Source organism: Stegodyphus dumicola, chromosome 4, assembly GCF_044657685.1.
Source record: "Stegodyphus dumicola isolate Sdum_Otavi_A_Nest chromosome 4, ASM4465768v1".
Classification (NCBI taxonomy): Eukaryota; Metazoa; Arthropoda; class Arachnida; order Araneae; family Eresidae; genus Stegodyphus; species Stegodyphus dumicola.
The window spans coordinates 146214288-146239496 of NC_140771.1; the positions used below are offsets into that span (position 1 = coordinate 146214288).

Below are 25209 nucleotides of genomic sequence, written 5' to 3' on the forward strand. Positions count from 1 at the left end.
AAATAACCAGTCGTTAAGTCTAAAGTCGTCATAAATTTGGTTGATTTTATGTTCCTTAAAATTTCTTCTATGATCGGTAACGGATATACCGGATATTTCGTTATGGAATATTATTTACGGTAATCAATAGCGAATCTCCACCTTTTTGGATGCTCCAAAGGATAGTCATTATTTTTCTTACATAAAACCACCGGGCTAGCATAACTACTTGAGATGGGCGTTATGATCTTTTTACGTAGCATATCGGTAATGTGCCATTCTATAATTTTTTCCTTATTCTTATCATACCGGTATGGTTTTTGGCGAACTGGCATTGCATCTCCGGTGTCAATACTATGGTTAGTAACCTGAGTAAATCCTGGAATATCACTAAATAACGAAGCAAATTCACTTACCAGTTGTCGGATTCTATCTTGCTCGTCATTAGGCAGGTGGTCAAGTTTTAACATCGGCGGTTCAGCGTTTTCAGTACGAACTGGTTTCATTGTCAGTTTAAGGGACGCTTCATTAAAATCCAGCGTAGCTTGGGCTTCTGAAAGAAAATTTATTCCTAAAATTAAATGTGCTTGCAGATTCTTTACTATAGAAAACATCACCTTTATTTGTTCGTCCTTGATACGGATATACAAAGGTACTTTACCTACGCACTTACATTTTTCTCCTTGCGCCGCTAACACTATCGTATTATCCGCATTATATATGCGGTATTTGCGAAAATACTTCCTAAAAACTCTTCTGCCACACAGGAACACTGCGCGCCGGTATCCAGGAGTGCGGTGGCTGGGATATTATGCACCAATACTTCAATCTTCGGAAGAGTCAGATTTTTCACCATTACTGTATTTAACTTGTAGGAAGAGGGGTTTTCGTGGCCTTCGGATTTCCGCACCCTCTCGTCAGCAGAAATCCGTTTTAGTTTAAATTATTTTTCCTTTCCGTGCTTTCCTTCTTTTTCCACTGGCCTTGAGACTTTTTTCCTGGGTTGCTATTGAACTGTCGACGTTCGCCGGCTGTTTTTGAATGCTCGGGTTTCCTTGCCCACTGATTCGCTTTTTCTCCGTAGCTATGTGCTTGAGTTTGCTGTAGTCTTGGCGTACCAAATTGGTTTCGCTGTTGATACTGGCGTCTTCTTTCGACGTCCGCCGTTCTTCTACTTTCAAACTGGATTGCTAGCTCAAATAACTTTTCCAGTGTAGTCGGGTTTCTTAATTCAATAAAGTCTTGCACTTGGGGTAGTAACCTCGGCAAAATCACTTGAATTATTTCAGGATCCGGACGGTTTCCATACAAGAGTTTGAAAACGTGAATTTTTTTTAAAATAAAGCTCGAGAGGTTTTCGATTCTTTGTTGATATATACTGAAAAGTTCCGTTTCTAATTTCGCACGATCCCTTACAACAGGGAAGGCTTTTAGTAGGGCAGTCTTGAAATTTTCGTAAGTATAGGTGGGACTTCCTGCTTGACCCAAGAGACTTCTGCCGATACATTTGAACCAGTTAAGCGCTTGGCCCCTCAAAGCGCTGGTAGCTAAGGTAACTTTTTGAAACTCGTGCACGGGGTAGAGCATGAAGTGGTCATCCAATTTTTCCAAAAAAACTGGTTACCGGTGAGTTTCCATTAAACGTTGCTTCTGGTTTCATCGAAGCGCGCAGGGTCTGGACGATGTAACCGAATCCTTCCAGGGCGGCAGCTGGCATTTCTGGATTCTGAGCCTTTTCTGCAGGCAGCACAGGTTCTTCTTGAAACTCGGCCATGGTTATTCTTCATCGTTGGGCGCCACTATCAGGGTCAATGTTCCTTCTAACCTTCTTCGGGAACATACAAGGACCTGACTCGGAACAGAGAGCTTACTAAAGCTATGTTCACTAACTGTGGTAAGTAGACAGGATACAGACGAAGGGTATACAAAACCCTTTATTTTTCTCTATATACAATAACTTCCGTACTTCGGAATACACTGACCCGCCACTTGTGGTCTAACGTAAAAGTATAAAAAATAAAACTAAACTCTAATTTAACTTTAGAATAATACACGTGGAAGATTGGCCTTATAATAACAGGAAGCGTTTGTAGCACAGAGACTGTGAACACTACAATACGTTTAATTTATCAAGAGGATTAAAACCTCTGGCCTGGAAGGCAAACAGCAACTGCGTAACTTCTAAGGTAAGCGGCCTGCTTTGACTCACTGCTTCCTCTCTCTCGCTTGGCAAAAGGCCACAACTTAAATACTTGGCGTTCGCCAGACAAACTTTGCATAAAAACCTTCACGCTTATAATTCTGGCCGGAAGTAGAAAATAAGAAGTGATAGTAAAGATTTAAAATAAAATAAACGTTAGTAAAACTTAAGATCCTTACAAGACTACGAGACACTCGATAGACTCGCTATCGCCTCGACAAACTCTAGTGAGATACACACTACTCCGCGAACCAGCAAGGTTTAAATAGCTTTCGGCTTACGTTTGAGAACATTCTCGGCCAAAGCGGTAAGAATTAGTTCCATAACGTTCTCTATCCGTCTATGGCATGTCCCCAAATGGGCGATTTCGCGCCAAATCTTGCAGCCTGCCTCTCCTTGTGGGAAAGCTATCTTACCACATGGTGGACATTTTGTAACAATATATTTTATTCCAGCGTTATTTTCTTTAAATCTATGTGTGGCTTTTGTATTATAATTACATGATTGAAATTAAATGAATTCCATCCTTCCATTCTTCTTAAACTGTTTTGGCACTACATCATAGTATTGTCTTAATTTATACAGTATTTGAGATTCAAGTTTGATTTAAAGTGTATTAGTAATATAAAATTGCCTTACAGAAACCCTCATATTTATTTACAGGGTAGATGACTGGCTGCAAGTAAAACTGACGGATAATGCTCTATCTCGAGATTTGTTTCCCAGCGATTATCACTGCTTAGGTGATAATGAAAACAGACCAATTAAATGGCTTGCAATAGAAAGTTTGCTTAAAAAAGAATTTTCATGGGCAAGTGATGTGGTAAGTTTAAGAAAAATATCAAATTATATAAATAATTTTGCCATTTTTAAAAAGTAAAGATATATAGCTGTCTGCTTACAGTTAAATGTTTGTTATGTACTATTAAAAATAAAGACTGAAAAGCTGAGGTGTTCATATTTCCTTTCTAGATATAATAATGTTACATAAATGTAGATATATATGAAGTTAGGAAAACGAACAGTATTTAATAGTTTCAGGCAAAGGGAAGTCAAACAGTATTTTTTTAGTCCAAGAATGTTTTACAAGTATTCATTTATGCAGCATTTTAATACTTCAGTCTCCTTTTTTTTTTTTTTTTTTTTTCTGAGTATCACTGAACACTACAGTAGTATATCAAGTACACTACTATAGCGTTCTAGGTCAGAACAAATGTTCTTTGTATTGGAAAAGAAGTAATTTACCTAGTAAAATAAACCAGCTGTCATCTTCACAACATATTTAACAAAAACATGTTAAAAGGATGCATGCATCTGCAGGTAAGCACCAGCCAAACCTACTAACTGATATACAGGTATGGTTACAATTTCTTTAAAGTTACAGTTTTAGTTATATGAAATATTGCAATTTAGTTAACAAAAAATAAATAAGTACTCAAAAGTCTTATGGTTAAACTGCTACATATCTATGGTAATAGGCATGTCTTCATCAAATTTAGTCACACAAGAGAAAGAATATTTATTGGCATATTATATAAAATTTAATATAAACTGCAAGAATCTACATAGTTGGAAGCAGTACAAGGTATTTGTGAGTGAATCTTTATTTCATGTTGTAAAATGAGTATGAGAATTTGGCCATTTTGAAACACTATTCAGTACATCTTTTCTCAAACTATAAAAAATAAATAAAAAATTAGTTAAACCTAAGAATTGGCTCAAATAAAGATGGAATTCTTTTTATTGCAGGAATATTATGGAGAGGAAGCTATACAACTGATTAGGTTATTGTGTAAAAAGATATCTGAAGTATTTAGGAAATCCACGCTGAAAAGCAAATTAGTGTGAGCAATAATTTAATCTTTCATAAAATGAAAATTATGGTTTTTATCCCATTAAGAGAAAGCAGTTGAAAACTTCTTGACTTCCTTTCATTTCACATGCCTAATGTGTACCTTCACCTTGAATTTCAAAGGTCTGTAGGTGGGCTAAATCACACTTCCGGGCAATTTTCTAAACGCCCAATGAATGAAGTTCTTGCATTTCACTTTTTACAAATGGAAGCTTGAATTTATTGCTAGCTTTAAAATAAATTTAAAAATCATTTTGTTTGAAATATTCAGCAAGTAGAAAGACTAAGCTTAGAGATAAATAGTGGACAAGTCGATAGAATGAAATTAAATCATCCTTAATCTGAATACTTTAAGTTGAAGAAGATGGCTTACAGTCTCTTAAATGCAGTGCTATCATTGATAGGAAGGAAACTATGTGAAAAAACTAATACTTTTCAGAGAACTGAGGTCCAAAGTAGCAAGAGAGAAGCATAAATAAGTAGCATAATGAACAAAGGTGTGAAAGGCTGCAATTTTTTGTCTTTATGGATAGGAAGAGTAAGCTTGAGGGGATAAAGAGGTAGCAAACAGTTTATATGAAACATTTGTGTGGAACTCACTTCATTAATAAATTGTATTTTAAAATCTATGTATTTAGCATGGAGAAAAAGACAGTGATTCATAAGTATTATCAGGTTCAGTGTTCCGCCTTACTTGCTTTGGGAACATGCAAAGACCTGACTCGGAACAGGGACAGTAAGGGAGCTTACTAAAGCTATGTTCAATAAATGTGGGAAGTAGACAAGATACACAGGAAGGGTATACGAAACCCTTTATTTTTCACTTTTTACAATAATTTCCGGACTTCGGAATACAGAGACCAACCACTTGTGGTCTGAACGTAAGAACATAAAAAATATTAACTAAACTCTAACTTAACTTTGGAATAATAAACAAGGGCCTACGTGGAAGATTGGCCGTATATTAACAGGAAGCCGTATGTAGTACAGAGAACTGTTAACACTACAATACGTTTAAAATTATCAAGAGGATTAAACCTCTGGCCTGGAAGGCAACCAGCAACCGAGTGAAACTGCTAAGGCAAGCGGCCTGCTTCTACTAACTCCTTCCTCTCTCTTGCTTGGCAAAAAGCCACAACTTAAGTACTTGGCGTTCGCCAGACAAATTTGCATAAATAAGTTAAAGCTTTTAATTCTGGTCGGAAGTAGAAAATAAGAAGTGATAGTAAAGATTTAAAATAAAATAAACGTTAGTAAAACTTAAGATCTTTACATACTTCCCGCCAGAGTTAATTAGTTTGAAACTGAGATCTAAAACGACCTTGTTGAAAAGTTTTAGCTCTAGAATCTAACGCGAGGCCAATCTTTTACAAAGATTTTTCACTAGAAACTAGAAATTTAAAAAAAAATTTTTTTTTACATTATCAGCTCCATGGACAATTAATTTTCATCTGTACTGCATCTAAACAGGAGCTTTTAGTTGAAATCTGGTTCCTTCCAGAGATCTGGAAGGAAAACTAGTTTAATGAAATGTTACACAATTAAATGGCAAGTCACATGAATATTTATATTTCTCTTAACATTCTTATTTCATTCATGACTTTATTTTAATCATCTCTCCCCGTGCTCTCTGACATGTGTTGCAAAAGAAAAAACCAAACACGAATGTGTTTATGTATAAGTGTTCAACACTGCCTCCTACAATCAAAACACTAACGTGTTAAAATTCAACATAACAAGACCTCGTAACACATCTTATCTTCATCTCTAAACCCTGAGGTACTATTCTGAAAGTGGCTAACTCTGAAGTATAGCGTCAGAGAGACTAACTACATTCATTCAACCTTTAACACATATTCACAGTAATTTGGCTCTTTTTACAGTCACACGAATAAGTTTAAAAATTTTTTTGGCATTACTTTCACTTTTAACATATCACAGTATTTCTTAACGCTTAAAATAACAGTTCACATTGTATATAAGAACATATTAACATACCGTTAATTTTACGCATTTTAAAACATACATTAGTAGTACATTGTTAACTTCTATTCTTTTCCAAGCAAGTGCCAATTCTTCTACATTGAAATACTACATTTCAAAAGTCTTTCAGACTAAAACTTCTTTCTTGCCAGAATGTTTTAAATAAAATGTATGCAATAACTTTTACAATATTCAAGTATTTACACATTCCTATTATACATAACTTTAGTTTTACACGCGAGTAATTGAAAAACATTATACCAAAATAGGTAACAACTCATTTCTCGCCTTTTGGCGATAAAGGTAGACCTCACATGAGGTAAAACGTCTTGAAATCTGCCACTTGCAGTAAGAGTGAAAGATTAACTTAAGTTTGCAAAGTAACATAAAATTTTACTTATCTTTGTGATATTCAGACATTCTTTTCTCTGCCCAGTCCTGGAAGGTAGCGAAGATTCGTGTTTGATTTATCCTCCTTCTTGTGCGGGCTCGCCCTTCAGACCTTCCTCTAGGAGCTTTCTTTTCCCTCCAGTTCGGTCACCCTTGAATACCTTCTTTTTCGCCTCTGCCTGTGGTCTTGGCCGTTTGATTGCAGCTGGTCTTAGCGGAACCGGGACACTTCTCTCTCGTTCCTGCTTGGATCTCGTTGCGGGCCGTTCAAATTTTCCTTGTATCTTTTCCCCGTCGTTTCATATCATAATAGAGCTTCTGTTTTCTTTGTGCTACTTCAGTGTTCTTTTTTGCTTCTTTAATTAATTTTTCTATATCACCCATTTTAAATTCTGGGGCTCTTTGTTGAACATAAAATAATTTATCTAACGGCGTTATAATCTTTCTGCCTAAAAATAACTCAGCAGGAGTTTTGCCCGTTGTATCATGTTTTGCAGTCCTAAGGGCGAAAGCAAATTCATTGACATAGTTATACCAGCTTTTATGAAAATTTTTAACATAACTACGGATAATTTTCACTATATTTCTATTGACCCGTTCCGCTATATTTGATTGCGGCCGATACGGGACCATTTTTAAATGACACATGCCCAATTTTTGGCACATGTCTTCAAATATATTACTTACAAATTGAGGACCATTATCCGATATAACTTTTAGGGGCGCCCCGTATTTTAAAATATATTTATTTAAAATAGAATCAGTAACTAATTTTGCGGAGGCTCGTTTTAAGGGAACAAGTTCGGTCCACTTACTAAAATGATCAACCATAACAAGGAGATACCGACTTTTATTTAACTGACTTTTTGGGAAAGGGCCCAATAAATCGATGCCAATTATTTCAATTGGAAATTCGGATTTAATACTATTTAGAAACACGGCCGGGCGGAAATTAATATAATTAACTGCTTGACATATTGGGCAGGACTGGACATACGCCCTTGTTAACTTTTGCAGTTCAGGAAAATAGACTGCCTTGCGTACGCGTTGGATAGTTTTTCGAATACCAGCATGAGGAGCTAAAGGGCTGTCATGGAGCTCCTGCAGGATATTTAATCTAAGACTAGCTGGGATAACAGGTCGAAATTCGTTGTTGGAATTCGTAGTTTTTGTATAAAAGAATAGACCATCTATTAGTTCGTAATGGGCCTCCCTATTTCTTATCGCCACAATATCTTGGTGGCTAAAATTTTCAGGATGCTTTAAATACTCATAAATGTTTCCAAACTCAGGATCCTTACCCAGTTCGGTTATTACAGTTTCTTGGGAATTTATTGTACATGCTGTGAGCATTGCCACCTTTACAGTATTACCTTCTTCATCTAATTTTATTCTGGATAGGGCATCTGCTACGATATTTTCCTTTCCGGGGGTATGCTTGATTACCAGATTATATTCTTGTAGCTTGAGTGCCCATCATATTAACCTTGGGGATAAGTTTTTCCCTGAGTACAATCTAGTTACCGCCGCATGATCAGAGTATACTGTTATCGGCGCCTTTCCAAAATAGACTCGGAACTTTTGCACTGCTAACAGAACTGCAAGTGCCTCTCTCTCGGTCGCGGAATAATTTCTTTGTGTTTGATTTAAAGTTCGACTAAAAAATGCCACGAGCTGCTGATTTTGCGAAAGCACCGCTCCTACCGCATAATCGGAAGCATCCGCTGAAATTTCTAAATTCTCATCCTTTTCAGGAAATTTCAACACAGGGTCTTGCGTTAATGCTTGCTTTAATTTTTCGAAAGCACTATTGGCTTCGGCCGTCCACGCGAATCTTGCCTTTTTCCTTTTTAATTTTAACAATGGTTCAGCAATAGCTGCAAAATCTTATATAAAGGTCCTATAATATGAACAAAGTCCTAGAAAACAAGAGAGCTTCTTCGCCGTATTTGGCGGCGGATACTTTTGCACAGCGATTATTTTTGATTCGTCTGTCTCGATTCCTTTCTGAGATATTTTGTAACCTAAGTATTTTAATTCAGGGGCTGCAAATTTGCACTCTCGACATTAACTTTTAGACCGGCCTCATTTAATAATGAAAACTCCTGTCTTAAATCCTGTACATGTTAGTCGAGATTATCACTAGTAATAATGATATCGTTTAAGTAGATAAATGTGGACTTTCCAAGAACAGGCCTTAGCACAATGTCCATACATCGCTGAAATGTTGCCGGTGGCCCTGAAAGGCCAAACGGCATACGCAGGAATGCATAAGTGCCAGCCTTGGTTATAAAAGCAGTCTTAGGCACGTCTTCCGGTCTAACCCCTATTTGAAAATAACCAGTCGTTAAGTCTAAAGTCTACATGTATTTGGTAGACGTTATGTTCCTTAGAATTTCTTCAATAATAGGTAACGGATATACCGGATATTTAGTTATGGAGTTTAATTTACGATAGTCAATCGCGAAACGCCACCTTTTTGGATGTGTTAATGGATAGTCATTGTTTTTCTTACATAAAACTGCCGGGCTAGCATAACTACTTGAGATGGGCGTTATGATCTTTTTCCGTAACATATCTCGAATGTGCCATTCTATAATTTTTTCTTTATTCTTATCATACCGGTATGCTTTGTGGCGAACTGGCATTGAATCTCCGGTGTCGATACTGTGGTTAGTAACTTGAGTAAATCCTGGAATATCACTAAATAACGAAGCAAATTCACTTACCACTTGTCGGATTCTTTGTTGCTCTGCCTTAGGCAGGTGGTCAAGGTTTAAATTGGCGGTTCCGTTTTTTCTTCTCGAGCTGGTTTCATCGTCAGCTTAAGGGACGCTTCATTAAAATCCAGCGTTGCTTCTGCCTCTGAAAGAAAATCTATCCCTAAGATAATATGTGCTTGCAGATTCTTTACTATAAAAAACATAACCTTTACTTGTTCGTCCTTGATTCGGACGTATAGCGGTAATTTACCTATGCACTTGCATCTTTCTCCTTGCGCAGCTAACACTGTCGTATTATCCGAATTATATATGCGATATTTGCGAAAATACTTCCTAAAAAAATCTTCTGCCACACAGGAACACTGCGCGCCTGTATCCAGGAGTGCGGTGGCTGGGGTGTTATTCACCAACACTTCAATCTTTGGAAGAGTCAAATTTTTCACCATCACTGTATTTAACTTGAAGGAAGAGGGGTTTTCTTGGCCTTCGGATTTCCGCACCCTCCCGTCAGCAGAAATCCGTTTTAGTTTAAATCTTTTTTTCTTTCCATGCTTTCCTTCTTTTTCCTCTGGCCTTGAGACTTTTTTCCTGGATTGCTATTGAACTGTCGACGTTCGCCGGTTGTTTTTTGATACTCGGGTTTCCTGGCCCACTGATTCGCTTTGCTTCCGTAGCCGTGTGCTTGACTTTGCTGTGGTCTTGGCGCACCAAATTGGTTTCGTTGCTCATATTGGCGTCTTCTTTCAATGTCCGCCGTTCTTCTACTTTCAAACTGGATTGCTAGCTCAAATAACTTTTCCAGTGTAGTCAGATTCCTTAATTCAACAAAGTCTTGTACTTGGGGAAGTAACCTCGGCAAAATCACTTGAATTATCTCAGGATCCGGACGGTTTCCATACAAGAGTTTGAAGACGTGAATTTTTCTTAAAATGAAGCTTGAGAGATTTTCAATTGGTTTCTGGTATATGCTGAAAAGTTGCGCTTCTAATTTCGCACTATCCCTTACGACAGGGAAGGCTTTTACTAAGGCAGTCTTGAAATTTTCGTAAGTATAGGTGGGACTTCCCGCTTGACCCAAGAGACTTCTGCCTATGCATTTGAACCAATTAAGCGCTTGGCCCCTCAAAGCGCTAGTAGCTAAGGTGACTTTCTGGAACTCGTGCACGGGATACATCATGAAGTGTCCTCCAATTTTTCCAAAAAACTGGTTACAGGTGAATTTCCTTTAAATGTTGCTTATGGTTTCATCGCTGCGCGCATGGTCTGGACTATGTAACCAAATCCTTCCAGGGCGGCAGCTGGCATTTCTGGATTCTGAGCCGCTTCTGCAGGCAGCACAGGTTCTTCTTGAAACTCGGCCATGGTTATTTTTCTTCGTCGGGCGCCGCTATCAGGTTCAGTGTTCCGCCTTACTTGCTTTGGGAACATGCAAAGACCTGACACGGAACAGGGAGCTTACTAAAGCTATGTTCAATAAATGTGGGAAGTAGACAAGATACACAGGAAGGGTATACGAAACCCTTTATTTTTCACTCTTTACAATAATTTCCGGACTTCGGAATACAGAGACCAACCACTTGTGGTCTGAACGTAAGAATATAAAAATATTAACTAAACTCTAACTTAACTTTGGAATAATAAACAAGGGCCTACGTGGAAGATTGGCCGTATATTAACAGGAAGCCGTATGTAGTACAGAGAACTGTTAACACTACAATACGTTTAAAATTATCAAGAGGATTAAACCTCTGGCCTGGAAGACAACCAGCAACCGAGTGAAACTGCTAAGGCAAGCGGCCTGCTTCTACTAACTCCTTCCTCTCGCTTGCTTGGCAAAAAGCCACAACTTAAGTACATGGCGTTCGCCAGACAAATTTGCATAAATAAGTTAACGCTTTTAATTCTGGCCGGAAGTAGAAAATAAGAAGTGATAGTAAAGATTTAAAATAAAATAAACGTTAGTAAAACTTAAGATCCTTACAGTATATACAGATGAAGGACAAAATAATATGAACACTTGTGAAATAATGGAAGTTCTTTATTAATAGGGGGTTGGACCACCCTTTGACTGAAGTACAGATTGAATGCTACGTGGGATAGATGCATAAAAGTCATGAACAATATTTAAAGGAATATTAAGCCAGTCCTCCTGCAGGGCGGTCTCTAATTCTGAAAGTCCGGATGAAGGTGGAAATCGGGAACGAAGTTTGGACTCCAAATATGTCCATAAATATTCAATAATATTCAAATCCGGAGACTGAGGAAGCCAAGCAAGATCTTCAATTGCATCGTCATGCTCTTCTAACCTTTCTTGAATACACCTAGCAGTGTGGATGGGGGCGTTGTCGTCTTGAAAAAGTGGTCTTTTCCCAGGGAATACAGTCTGGACAAAAGGATGGACATGATCCCCTAGAATGCTTAGATATTGATTGGATGTGATCCTCCCATGCAGAATAACAAGTGGCCCAAGACCGCGCCAAGATATCGCAAGCCATACCATAATGGCGCCACCCCCATACTTCACAGTAGACAAGAGGCAGTCAGAATGAAACGCTTCTTTGGCGTTCTCCAGACATAAACGCGTCCAGTCGTCTGAAATGGGGTGAATGATGATTCATCTGACCATATTACTTGTTGCCACTGCTGTGGGGACCAGCCTTTGATCTCTGCTCATTTGGCATCGCTTGAAAGCATTAGTTGCTCTCATCAAGGATTTACGAATTGCCACTCTGCCATAAATGTTTGCAGCATGAAGTTCCCTTTTGACAGTTTTTGTTGAAATAGGGTCCTGGAGATGACTGTTCATTTCATATGCTATCTCGGATAACGATTGCTTGTGCTTTCGGGGTACTATGCACTTCAAGACCCGTCTATTCCTATAAGCCAGCTTTGACTTTCATCCACTGTTGCGCTTTGAAGACGTCGTCTTACCCTCTTTCGTGTGCACTGTCATAGCGGCTGATACCGTACTCCTTGCACACCCCACAAGGTTTGCTGTTTCCGTAACCGATACTCCACTTAATTACGCTCCAACTATCATTCCTTTTTGGAACTCTGACAGGTCTGACATTTCAACTTCTCACAGACAGTTCAATCGAAGCATGCAATGTAGGTGACTGCTGTTGACAGACTGATACCTTACTCTTGATGCTTAACTAGGTGGCAGACTTCTGTTGCAGGTGGCGTGGCTGTACTGCCAGGTGTGAAATACGTCATACTTTTTCACAGGTGTTCGCATTATTTTGTCTTCCATCTGTATGTCCCATAGAACAAACATATCATTAACAAGCAAATTAAGCATTTGTAATATTCTTCTCACGACAGTACAAGTAAATGTCAAGAGAATGAAAGAGAGTGGCCTACCCATGGCAAAGCCTTCTGTTATTTGGTTAAATCACGCCCCTAATCCCAACCAAAATGAGACTCATTTGTTTGACACATAGCTTCATAAATTTTATTAATGCTTGAATTTCACAGTCAGTGAAGTCAAATTCATAAAGCCCCTTTCTCAAGCACTTCCGATTCGATTCAGGAATATTTCAAAACAGTGATTTAACATTGGAAGAAACTATGATGGAACTATTAGGAGATTGAGAGTGAAGTTTAGTCATGAAATCTTAGGAAATTTTTAACAGTATTTATCTTTCTTTATAACAGTATTTGTCTTTAGAATGAGGAGAATTGAAAATCTGTTGACAAGATGTTTCACCGAATGATAGATTGCTTTAGCAATGTCAGAAGTAGTGTGAAAGCATATTAAAGTATGCAGTTCGAAAGCAGAATAATTATTTTTTTTCTTAGCAATTATTTAACAGAATACATAAAGTGATTATCTGTTTAATTTTGGACATATAATGATTGGATAAATCTTTTTGGAATTTTGTGAAAACCTTCAAGCAAATTTGCAGGCAGACATATTTGTTCTTTTATTCTTTGTTCAAAATATTTTTCAAGAAGCAGACAGCATTTTTATACAGTTCTTTGTTCAAGAAGACAACCTGTCTATCCTTGTCAGTTTTAATAGCTGCAAGATTTTTATTAATTTTCAGGTATTTGGAAACTGCATGTTCTTCTATGGATAAATTATATTTCAATACCATTTTGGCATTGTGATTTGACAAATGTTATGCTTCAGGGCTTCTTTCTCTAAGTTACTAATTTTACTAAATTTTAAGCTATGCTCAGCAGTAGTTAAAATGAAAATAAGTGAAAATTTCTTCAAGAATTGAAATTCAGAAAAATTTGCATTGATACTAAGAACAACCTTATCTTTAGAAGCCAGCTCAGTATCTGAAATACTCAAAATATTTGAAAGCTGGAGGTAATTATTGGGTAACAAATTTGATGGACAATTTTTAGAAAGCAAAGATATGAATTTCCTTTATTTAACACAGTATAGTGTAACTCCCCAATGCATTGATATCAAAACTAGAATTTTGAAGGGTATTTAAAAGTGTGGCAAAGTTTGAAGAGTTGCAGGCAGAGGTTAGAGAGTTCATGTTACAAGCAATACAAGATCTTAAATTGTCTCTAAGGAGGTAGAAAGATCAATTACACAAAGAGTGAATACTTTATTTGGAAAAACTTTACTTCCACGAAATGTATTATTACTCCTTCCATACACACTGAGAAAGCTTTATGTAACTGCTCATATTCCCTACTTAGATGTACCATTCAAAATTTAAGATTTCACATTGCCATGAAATATAATTTTATTTCTTCTGTATATATCAAGAAATCTGTATGTAACTGGTCATTCTCCCTTCCTAGAGGTGTTGTTCAGAATTTAAGATCTCATATTTTTTTGCTAAATGTGAAGCATTAGAGACTTAATCAAGATAAGATCAAAGTATTGACTACGGAGCATTTTCCAGCATAATTTGATATGGGAAGAATGACATACTTTTTATATCCCCACGCTATACTGCAAAATGAATGCTGCATCAAAGATATCTAGCATCGAATGATGGCATACTTAAGCAGGTACACAGACTACACCTTTTAATGTTGATAAACAAAATCCCAGTGATCAAAAGCAGAAAGATAATGTTCTGGAATTTTTATAAATTTCTTTAAAACTTTCAATAAATAAAACATTCATAATATGGCATCCCTCTTCCTCCTAAATTGAATAATAAAGCAATGTCATTCTGCCGTGGGATGACTACTCTGTTTCTAGACATTAATCTAATCAAATGCATATGGCACACTCTAGGAAACATGTTATTGTCAATTAAATAGAAAGGGTACTGTTTTGTTATCAGGACCAGATTCAGAAATGTGTGTATGCATGTATGTATACACACATGCATACATATGTACATATGTAGTATAAGCATGCATGAACACATACATGCATGCATACATACATTTCTGAATCCAGTCCTGTACCAAAGAAAGAATCAACTTTTTGTCAATACCAAAAGTAATACTTCACTTTCCTTTTAGTGCAAAAGAAAATCTGTACTTTCTTTAATGGAATACTTCTTTAAACCATTCTAAAATACCATTATAAATAATATGAAACTCTGCTATTTCATAATAAAGTGCTTTGTCCATTGCATTGTTACACTATGGGATAAATTATTTGATGAGTGAATTTAGTTTCCGATCAATGACTCAATGACAATGATTACATGCATTTAATTTAATTCTTGCCTTTAATTTTTTTTTTTTTTTTTTTCAATTGAAATTTTGTTATTCATGATTTAATTCCAGTCCCCGTTAAAACATTTTACTTTCAAGTTACTTCAAAACATCTTTCAAAATATAACTTACTAGTATGGATTCACTCTTTTAAGATAATCTATTATAATTAAACTATAATTAAACTTAGGAGATAATATAATCAATTAATCAATATTATTTAGTAAATAAATTATTATTAACTTACTTTGCAGCAATTGCGCAAGTAGTAGTAACTTGTTTTCGCACTAAATGAATTTAAGATCATACAACATATATATATATATATATATGATGTATCAGCTTTTGTCCGGAATAAATTAGATTGGTGAAGAATCATAGATGTAATCGTAGCTTAAATTATCAGACGATAAGTTTAAAAAACAGGATCCATTTATTATTATTCAGGAGATAAATAAAAAAGAACTACTAATAACTTTTTGTATGAAGTTTACTGCATCGTTACATTAAAAAAAAGATCCCGATATTCCTTTGCGAGTCCTTTTATAGCCTTTGGAAAGGCGGAGCTTAAAAAAAATGACGTCAGCCTCGCCAGCCAATCCAGTTCGCTTTAAATATTTCCAGAACATTCTATAACTGTACGTGTAGAAAAAGCTGGAAAAACAACTTGACTACGGGGATGTGGATTTAATTCCACGTACTTTCAAATAAGAGACCGTCGCCATTAAAAAATGAAAAGAACATACAGTTAGAATTTTGAGTGTATTCTTGACTATGGAATTTTATTATTACAAATATATATATATTGTGAATTTCAATTGGATATTGAAATTGTGATTTGTTGAATGATTATGGTGACTTTCAATTGGAGATAGTCGATTTCAATCAAATGCTATGTGTGAAGATAGGAAATAGAAAATATCTTACCTTCACACATAGCATTTAATTGAAATTTTTAATGAATTCAGTCTCTATTTTTAGTATAATTTTTATGTTGTCCATATAAATGTGGTTGGATTTGATCATTTGTTTTTTTGATACTAGGAGCATTTTCAATATTATTTTTTGTTTATTTTGAGTAACCAAAAAGGAAAACTTTAAAAAAAATGATTTGGAACTTATGGAATATTTCTTCACAACAGAAATGATTCTTGCTGAATGCTTTTAACATAAATAAAAAGTGATAAAACAATTAATTAGTTTTGTCATTAAAATCAGTTGTAGAATTTTGATTAAGTAAAAACTAACAGAGACATTGGTGAAAATGATAATAATTATTTTCTAAAAATTTCAGTGGGCATTTGGAGTAACAATGTGGGAACTGATAACCTTAGGCCAGCAGCCATATGTGGAAATAGATCCTTTTGAAATGCATTTATATTTGAGAGATGGTTACAGGTTAGATCAACCAAAAAATTGCCCGGATGACCTGTAAGTATGCTTTTTTAAAAGTGCATTCATTCACATAATTCATAACCTTTTAAGAAGCTACGCTAAGACTTTTCTGCAATAATCATTTTTTAGTTAACATGCGTGAAAATATACTAATGTTCTTATGTGTCAGTTTTCTCCTTGCATCTTCATAAGACTGAAAAAATATTCTAGATAATTAGGTTTAAATTATCCAGTTTGTATTTTTAATGTACTTTGATGTAAATTTAATACAAAAATACTTAATTTTTTTTAAAACTTCTGATGTAACTGTGGAAAATTGGTTCTTGACAATATTTTTTCTTAACAATAATTCTTAGTTTTTATAAAAATTATTCTTGTCATTCGTTTCTTTGGATTTTTCGCATATATTTCCACTTTTGCACCAATTTTCTGTCACCATTTCTATCATTTATCATTACCAATTTTAAAATATTCTGAAAAATACATAATATACATCATATATTTTATAAAAAAACTCAGCTTGAGAAAATTTCAAGTAAATCTAAAAATAGTCCCATTTTGATTGTGAACTATATAAGCATTGGCTCTTTGATCCCACCATATGGGAGCCTTGTTTTGATAAATTTATTGTTATGTTTGAGAAACTGATGAAATGATGTAAAATGCTATAACACTATAAAACCTAAGAATTAATAGATGGCCTTGTCTTAAAATATCTAAATACTTTTCGTCTATGGATTAATTTTCACTTCCTTGGGCGAAGTAAAGAAAATATTGTAATCGCGAAAAATTCCGGGTATCATATTTCAACGAAAATATCCATTTTGACCATTATCGGATGCAATTTAATGATATTTTTGTGTGACATCTGTACATAAGGACAGAATAAAGAACTGGTTTTTCCAAAATGGGTTATAAAATTGATTTAAATTGGATTCAGAAGAGATTTTTTTCATAACGCATGTGCATACGTATGTATGTATCTCGCATAACTCAAAAATGAGCAGCCCCAGAACATTGAAATTTTATATATAGGACTGCTATAACATGCAACTGTGTACCACTCTTTTTGGTTGCAATCGACCACACTATAAGTATATAAATATATATATATACACCCACTCTGTTACTCGGCTTGGTGAGCTCGGTTTTTTTAAATTTATTTATTTATTTATTTTTATTCTTATATGTAGGTTAAAGTGTGCATTTTTTGTTTTAAAAATGATTGAATTATGTTGTTCTTATCTTCTGGTTAAGATTTTTATGCCTTTAGTTAACCTGCATGCAATAGTTGTAGAATTATGAACAATTTAAAAGTTGTTTGTTTAAGCTCGGCTAAGCCTATTTCTTTTACCACAGCAGCCACATTTGTTTACATTTGAAACTTAGCAGAATACTGTATTAAGTCAGTTTCTGCACCTTCAGTGTCTTTTTGCTGAGTGGGACCAAAAGTAAACTTTCAATTTCGGGCACTGAAAAATCTGGCTTCTTGCTTACTGGCTGAGTTGCTTGTTTTTGCTTAGAAAATGTAAATTTAATTGTAAAAATTGGTTTTTTAATTGCTTTAACTATATTTGGTATTTTACTTTTTTCTATATTTTTCAATTTTTAATGGAGATATTTTGAGGCTTTATGTATTTTTGCCTTGCCGTAAAGAGAGAACTGAATTAATTAAATGAAAAATCTATCTTTAATTAAATTTGAGGAAATGCATTTAAATGAAATGCAGCAAAAAATGTGTATAATTTAATATTTCATATGAGAAAGTCATGTGGTGTCCACATCAGATTGTTTCTATTGCAGAACAGGGTGAAAAAATCCTTTTTTTTTTTTTTTTTTTTTTTTTAAATACATGGCTCTAGTCTTTTATATAGCATTCTTATTTCATTTTCTCAAAATCAGCCAGAGAAGCCATTTTCGTTTGCTCATGCTAGTTAATATTTATTAAGTTACAAATTAATACTTGAATATGAGTTGAAGTTCTTACACCTTATATAGTACAAAGCCAGTTAGTTCCAGTTAAACTTCCAGAATGCAGGAATTTTTATAAAAAAAATGTTTTTTCAAAAAGATAGAATGTCTCGCTAATATACAAATTGGATAGGATAAAATGTAATAAATTTAAGAAGTGTATCAAAATGCCAAGGTATACCCCCTCCCCCCATCTGTTTCTTTGTTTTTTAAGTAAATGCCAAATTAAGTGGTACAAAATTTAGTGTTCAGTTCAAAATTCAGCCTATCCCTTTAATTAGAAAATTTAAGCAAAATGCAAGTATTGGCAGCTTTTTAGAGTATGTTTAGATATTCGAATAGATTTTGTGTTAAATGAGAAAGCAAGTATGTGGAGTTGTGTTAAAAGATTAAGCAAATTTCCATATACAGTACAAAGTCCGTAATCTGGACTCGTCGGGACTTCGGTGATCCCGGATTAGGGTTTTTTCCGGATTATAGATCATCAGTTTAAATCTGGTAAGATGGCATGTAGAAATTATGCAATTAAAAATATGAAATCGTAATTTATGAAATAAAGAACAATTATGATCTAAAGGGTATCAAAATTCACAAAAAAAGAAGCTTAATATTTATTTGTTTACTTTATTAAACATTTCTTTCAATGTAAGTTGTTTAAGATGCTTCCACAAAAAATTCAAAAAGTTCCTTTTTCTTGTATCATATATAGTGGACTTTCCAATGCCATACTTCTCGCATAATTTTGAGACAGATGGGCCTTTATCCATTTTTTGCAGCAATTCGACTTGAGCCTTCGAAACATACTTTAATGGACATCGAAACATACTTTCGCTTTGTAGATCCTTTGGCAGTTCCAGAACTGGAAACTCTTTTTGACATAATTGAAAGTTCAAGCTTAATTTTTATGAAATTGTTCTAACAGTCTGCAAAAAATTATAAGCCGGATCCAATTAGAAGATTAAGGAACAGCTCAATCTGTAACATTAACTGAAATGCCTTAGATAATTTTAGCCTAGCTTATGCCGTCCGTTATACATTAAACGCGCATGCGTAAATGCATTATGTGCATGCGTAAATGCGTTATGCGCATGCGTAAACGCATATGCGAATGCGTAAATGCATAATGCGTACATAAAGTTTGTAGATTTGAGGTCCGGGTTATGGACGTCCGGATTACAGACTTTGTACTGTAATAAGTTTTAGATAATATAAATTTACATCAAGGAGAAAACTACTACAGAAACTCGTATATAAAATAATAGTTGTTTTAACATAAAGCTGTGACAAATTTTTTCTTCCTTTTGCGGGTTAAATATAAGAATATGATGTATTATAATTTTTTTATTATATGTTTATGGTTAGTTTCAAATTTATGAAACTTTTGATTTCAGGTTTGAAGTAATGGCTTGTTGCTGGTCAACAGTGCCTGAAGATAGACCATCGGTTAGTCATTTAATGAACTGCTTGCAAGAATTTCATGCTGCATTGGGCAGGTTCATCTGAATGGAAAAGAAATATTTTCTTTATTTCCTTATGCCTTCACTGCCAGTGAATATTATGAAACTAAATGTGAGCAAATTACACTTCAAAGAAAATATTTGTAACAAAGTTCAACATTATTTGATATTCTTTCATGTTGAATGGTGTGAAGAAAATTCCTTTATGAAGTTTTAAATTTCTTGTAAACTTGTAAAAAACATTTTTTTTTTAAATCAGATTTGTTTCATGATTCGCTTTGAACATTATAAATTAATAATTAAATCTTCTACTGTATTCTCTCTATTTAAGACATATGTGAAATATTCAGTCACTAGATTAATTAACAGTACTTGTTTTATTACTATTTAACTGTATGCTTAAGTCACTTGCTGTGATTATACTATGCTACATTTTTTTAATTCAGAAGGATTTAATGGAGAACACTGTATCATCTTATAATTTGTTTTTTAATTTGTTTTTTTTTTTTTTTTTAATTTTTAAGTAAAATTTACCAAATAGGGATGCTGGCATAAATATTTTGGAAACAAGTACTTCTGTGGTAATTTGTCAAACATAATTCTTTTGCTCTTGTCTAAAGAAATGCCTCATAATTGGGGTGTAATAAGGTGCATGCTACATTTTTCAATCTAGTCTCAACTTGTTTTTGTGTGTGGCTATGTTTTATATACAAATATAAATCTATATATTGATGTACAGTTTTCAAATAGTGAAAGTGAACTTTCGCATGTTAGATGTATTTGTATTCTACAAAGAGAAGATACTTTGAAATGTTAATGTGTGAAACTAGTATGTAAATTTATGATAGTCAGAAATAGAAGGTATACATACTTATTAATTTATAATGATATTTATCCATAAGTTTTGTAAAATATTTAGTAAGATTCATGAACATAACATTGTAACAGAATATTAAGTTGCATTGTTTCAGTGTTTTCAAGGAAAAACAACAAACACAGGATAATAAATTATATTAAATTAATAAATGGACATTTATATTAATTCATACCTATTAATTTAATAGATGTCATTAACCTTTAACAGTTTCCATCAAAGATATCTCGTATGCATAAATGTCAAAAGAATGTGTCATATTTTTTTAGTACCATTAATTTTAGAAGTACGAATTTGAGATATTTGAAGTTTGTTAATTCAGAAAATTTGTCATAATCTGTATCAAATCATACTCTGTTAGTATCATTCCTTCAGAAAGGTACCAAAGTGTTTTGCCAAACAGTTTATCTGGTAACCATTGTACTTTTTTTAAAATGGTGTAAAATATGCCTATTAATTATATGCTTGCATAGAAAAACATAAAATAAACATATTTGTTTCCACCTTGATCTAACAATATTTACCATACAACTTTTGAATTTATTAATTAAATTTATCTTTTTTTCATATTCAAATATACATATCTACATTGTTCTTTTACATTTAAATGTTCAAACTGCATATATTTCATCACTTCAAATTAGTTAAATCCTTATAAATTAATACTTTAAAAATATTAATGCTTGTATTCAAGCATATATTTATTCATTCATAGTTCCTACATTGTTGAGCAGAAAAGCCAAATAATTTAGCAGTTGATTAAATAGGAAATCTTCAGAACAATACCAGGGGTTTTTCTTTTGTGTGGCAATAATACTGGTTGACTTTTTGGTACTGGCAACAAAGCCTTTTTGAGGGATTGTCACTAATGAAAAAATACTAAATATTCTAACCCAAGAAAAAATTTTTAAAGTGAGAATAGCATTTCTGTAAGAGAAAGGCATAAGCTTATTTTATTTATCCATCATTAAAAGCAAAGTGAAGTAGTTTGTATAAAATTATTTGAAACGTCTTATACGTAAATAATTTAATACTATATTTAAATGATATAGTTTAATATTTCCACTCATAATAAATATTCAGTTGAGTATTTTATCTCTTGCCCCAAGTAAAATATAATGAGTGAAGAAATAAAGTAATTTCAAAAGCTTTTAAAAAGCTCATTTTGGGAATGCAAATTTGAGCTGCTTGAAATTTCTTGAGTCAGAAAATACCTAAGGAAAATTAAATACCCAAAATTCCATAGCCAAATCTATGAGGAAAAAAAAGAAGATTGCTGAGTGATGAATTGCATTTTATAAGCTATTAACAATTCAAGAATATGGAAGAAAAGTGCTTAATTTTTTTGAAAAATGTATAAACTATTTCAATCTTTGTGGAAAATCATTTCCATCAGAGCTGTGATAAATTCATTCACACTGCAGATAATGTAGGGTCAATGCCCTCATCATACGTACTTTTGTCTATGAGAGATGCTCAGTTGATAGAAACAAGGGCTAAAAGTGTATCTACTTATATATTGTACATAAAGTATATGTCAAATGATGATTATAAATATTTATGTATATTTATTGAAAACATTGCTTTTGTTTGAAATGAAATGTTGGTATAAAATACTTGTTGATCAAGTTTATTGTATTTTAATAAATGCTTAAAAACATTATGTTTGGTGTCTTGATTAAATAATTAAATCTTTTCATTATTTTATTCATGCCATTAAGATATGAACTCAATAATAATAATAATAATAATAATAATAAACAGTATTTGGATCTGCTCTTGTTATGAGCTTAAAAGTTAACCTGTATGTTTGAAAGCTGAGTTGATTTGTTTAAAAATTAAAATGAGCTGGTCATTTGCATATAAGTGTTTCTTAATATAATCTTACCTTTTCAATTATTTTTATTATTATCAATTTTCGAGTCCATTACCGCTTATGAAAAATATAAATGTTGTAAGAGGGGGAAATTTCTGCTCTGTTATTTTGGCATGATCCTGTTTACAAAATACTCAGACATTTCTCAGTGAAAGAACTCTGTGTGAGCTAAACTAGTAAGAATTTCGTTAATAATTTTATTTATGTTGATAATTCACACATTGTATTGCATCTATAAAATCTCACTAAGAAATTATGGAATAAATATTTTTAGTTTGTGATCTTCACATAAAGTAATTTAAAAAAATCAGAGGAGCCTTAAAGTGCCTGTTTGCAAAAAGTGATTATTTTTTTAAAGGACAATCAAGTTATTCTAAAAAGATAGGCAAACTGTTGTGTAAAATCTAAAAAAATAAGAACATTTTTGTTAATCTTCGGCTTATGGTAACTTAGCGATTTTTTGGCGACCAACCCTGCTACAGCAACTTGCTAGTTTTTTTTTTTTTTTTTGGACGCCATTTTGTTTTCACGAAGTAAAAGCGTGTTTTTTTTTGGGGGGGGGGGTAGACGGTTGCACGGATTTTTGGCGATTTACGTTGGCGCAATTGTTGGCGCGATTTTTACAAACGTCAGCCATCTTGAAAAACGCTGTTTTCACGCATAGTAAAGTATTCGAAACTTAAAAAAAAAATAAATAAATATCGTTAGAAGTAATGGATTAATTTTTTGTTGAAAATGCCGTTTTTTAAGATGGCAGGCAAATGTAAATAAATACATTTACTAGGAGTATAAAATACTAAAGTAAGGTTATTATTACTTTCGGTTTTGGTTTGGTTATTACTTTCATATAGCAAAGAAGAGAATAAAAACACCGCTATAAAACATTGTGCCAACGTTTAATTAGATTAAAATATTACCGAAATTGAATATCGAATTAAAAACCATCATCCAACATTTAAAAGAATTATAATATTATTAAATTCAAATACCTTAAAATACGTTATATAGAATATAATTAGCATTAAAACATATGTGACAATAATTATCTCAGCAATTTTTAAAAATAGTGTATCAGGTTCAATGTTCCGTCTTACTTTCTTCGGGAACATGCAAGGACCTGACTCGGAACAGAGAGCTTACTAAAGCTATGTTCAATAACTGTGGGAAGTAGACAGGATACACAAGAAGGGTATACAAAACCCTTTATTTTTCTCTATTTACAATAACTTCCGTACTTCGGAATACAAAAACCCACTACTTGTGGTCTAAACGTAAAAATATAAAAATTAAACTAAACTCTAATTTAACTTTAAAATAATAAACGTGGAAGATTGGCCTTATATTAACAGCAAGCCGTATGTAGTACAGAGAACTGTGAACACTACAATACGTTTAAAATTATCAAGAGGATTAAAACCTCTGGCCTGGAAGGCAACCAGCAACTGAGTAAAACTTCTAAGGTAAGCGGCCTGCTTCGACTAACTGCTTCCTCTCCTTCGCTTGGCAAAAAGCCACAACTTAAGTACTTGGCGTTCGCCAGACAAACTTTGCATAAATACGTTGCATAATACGTTAACGCTTATAATTCTGGCCGGAAGTAGAAAATAAGAAGTGATAGTAAAGATTTAAAATAAAATAAACGTTAGTAAAACTTAAGATCCTTACATACTTCCCGCCAGAGTTAATTAGTTTGAAACTGAGGTCTAAAACGACCTTGTTGAAAACTTTTAGCTCTAGAATCTAACGCGAGGCCAATCTTTTACAAACATTTTTCGCTAGAAACTAGAAATTTAAAAGAAAGAAATTTGTTTTTACAATAGCAGCTCCCAGGATATACAACAATCTTTTTTCATCTGTACTGCATCTAAACAGGAGCTTTTATTCAAATCTGGTTCCTTCCAGAGATCTGGAAGGAAAACTAGTTTAATGAAATGTTACATAATGAAATGGCAAGTAACATGTATAATTATATTTCTCTTAACATTCTTATTTCATTCATGACTATTTTAATTATCTCTCCCCGTGCTCTCTGACATGTGTTGTAAAAGAACACCAAACACGTATGTGTTTATGTCTACGTGTTCAACACTTCCTCCTACAATCAAAGCATTAACGTGTTAAAAATTCAACATACCAAGACCTTGTAACACACCCTAACTTCAACTCTAAACCCTGAGGTACTATTCTGAAAGTGGCTAACTCTGAAGTGTAGCGTCAGAGAGCCTAACTACATTCATTCAACCTTTAACACATATTCATCATAATTTAGTCTTTTTACAGTCACACGAATAAAAAAATTTTTAACATTACTTTCACTTTTACCATATCACGGTATTTCTTAACATTTAAAATAACAGTTCACATTGTATATAAGAACATATTAACATGCCGTTAATTTTATGTATTTGAAAACATACATTAGTAGTACATTGTTAACTTCTATTCTTTTCTAAGCAAGTGCCAATTCTTCTACACTGAAATAATACATTTCAAAAAGTCTTTCAGACTAAAACTTCTTTCTAGCCAGAATGTTTTAAATAAAATCTATACAATAACTTTTACAATATTTAAGTCTTTACACATCGCTATTATACATCAACTTTAGTTTTACACGCGAGTAATTGAAAAACATAATACCAAAATCGGTAACAACTCATTTCTTGCCCTTTTGGCGATAAAGGTAGACCTCGCATGAGGTAAAACTTCTTGAAATCTGCCACTTGCAGTAAGAATGAAAGATTAACTTAAGTTTGAAAAGTAACATAAAATTTTACTTGTCTTTGTGATATTCGGACATTCTTTTCTGAGCCCAGTCCTGAAAAGTAGCGTAGATTGTTGTTTGATTTATCCTCCTTCGTGTGCG

The 25209-nt window shown here is 33.6% G+C and overlaps 1 protein-coding gene across 1 annotated transcript in view; it reads left to right on the forward strand.

Annotated features, from left to right (window-relative positions):
* LOC118183588 (inactive tyrosine-protein kinase RYK-like) overlaps nt 1-22133 on the forward strand; it is a 664551-nt gene extending 642418 nt beyond the window's left edge. Inside the window, exons 13-14 of the mRNA XM_085815587.1 lie at nt 16068-16204; nt 19531-22133. Of these exons, the coding sequence (XP_085671713.1) occupies nt 16068-16204; nt 19531-19642 (249 nt within the window). The 3' untranslated portion in view covers nt 19643-22133. The remainder of the gene's footprint in view (nt 1-16067; nt 16205-19530) is intronic.
* Nucleotides 22134-25209: the final 3076 nt, after the last annotated feature.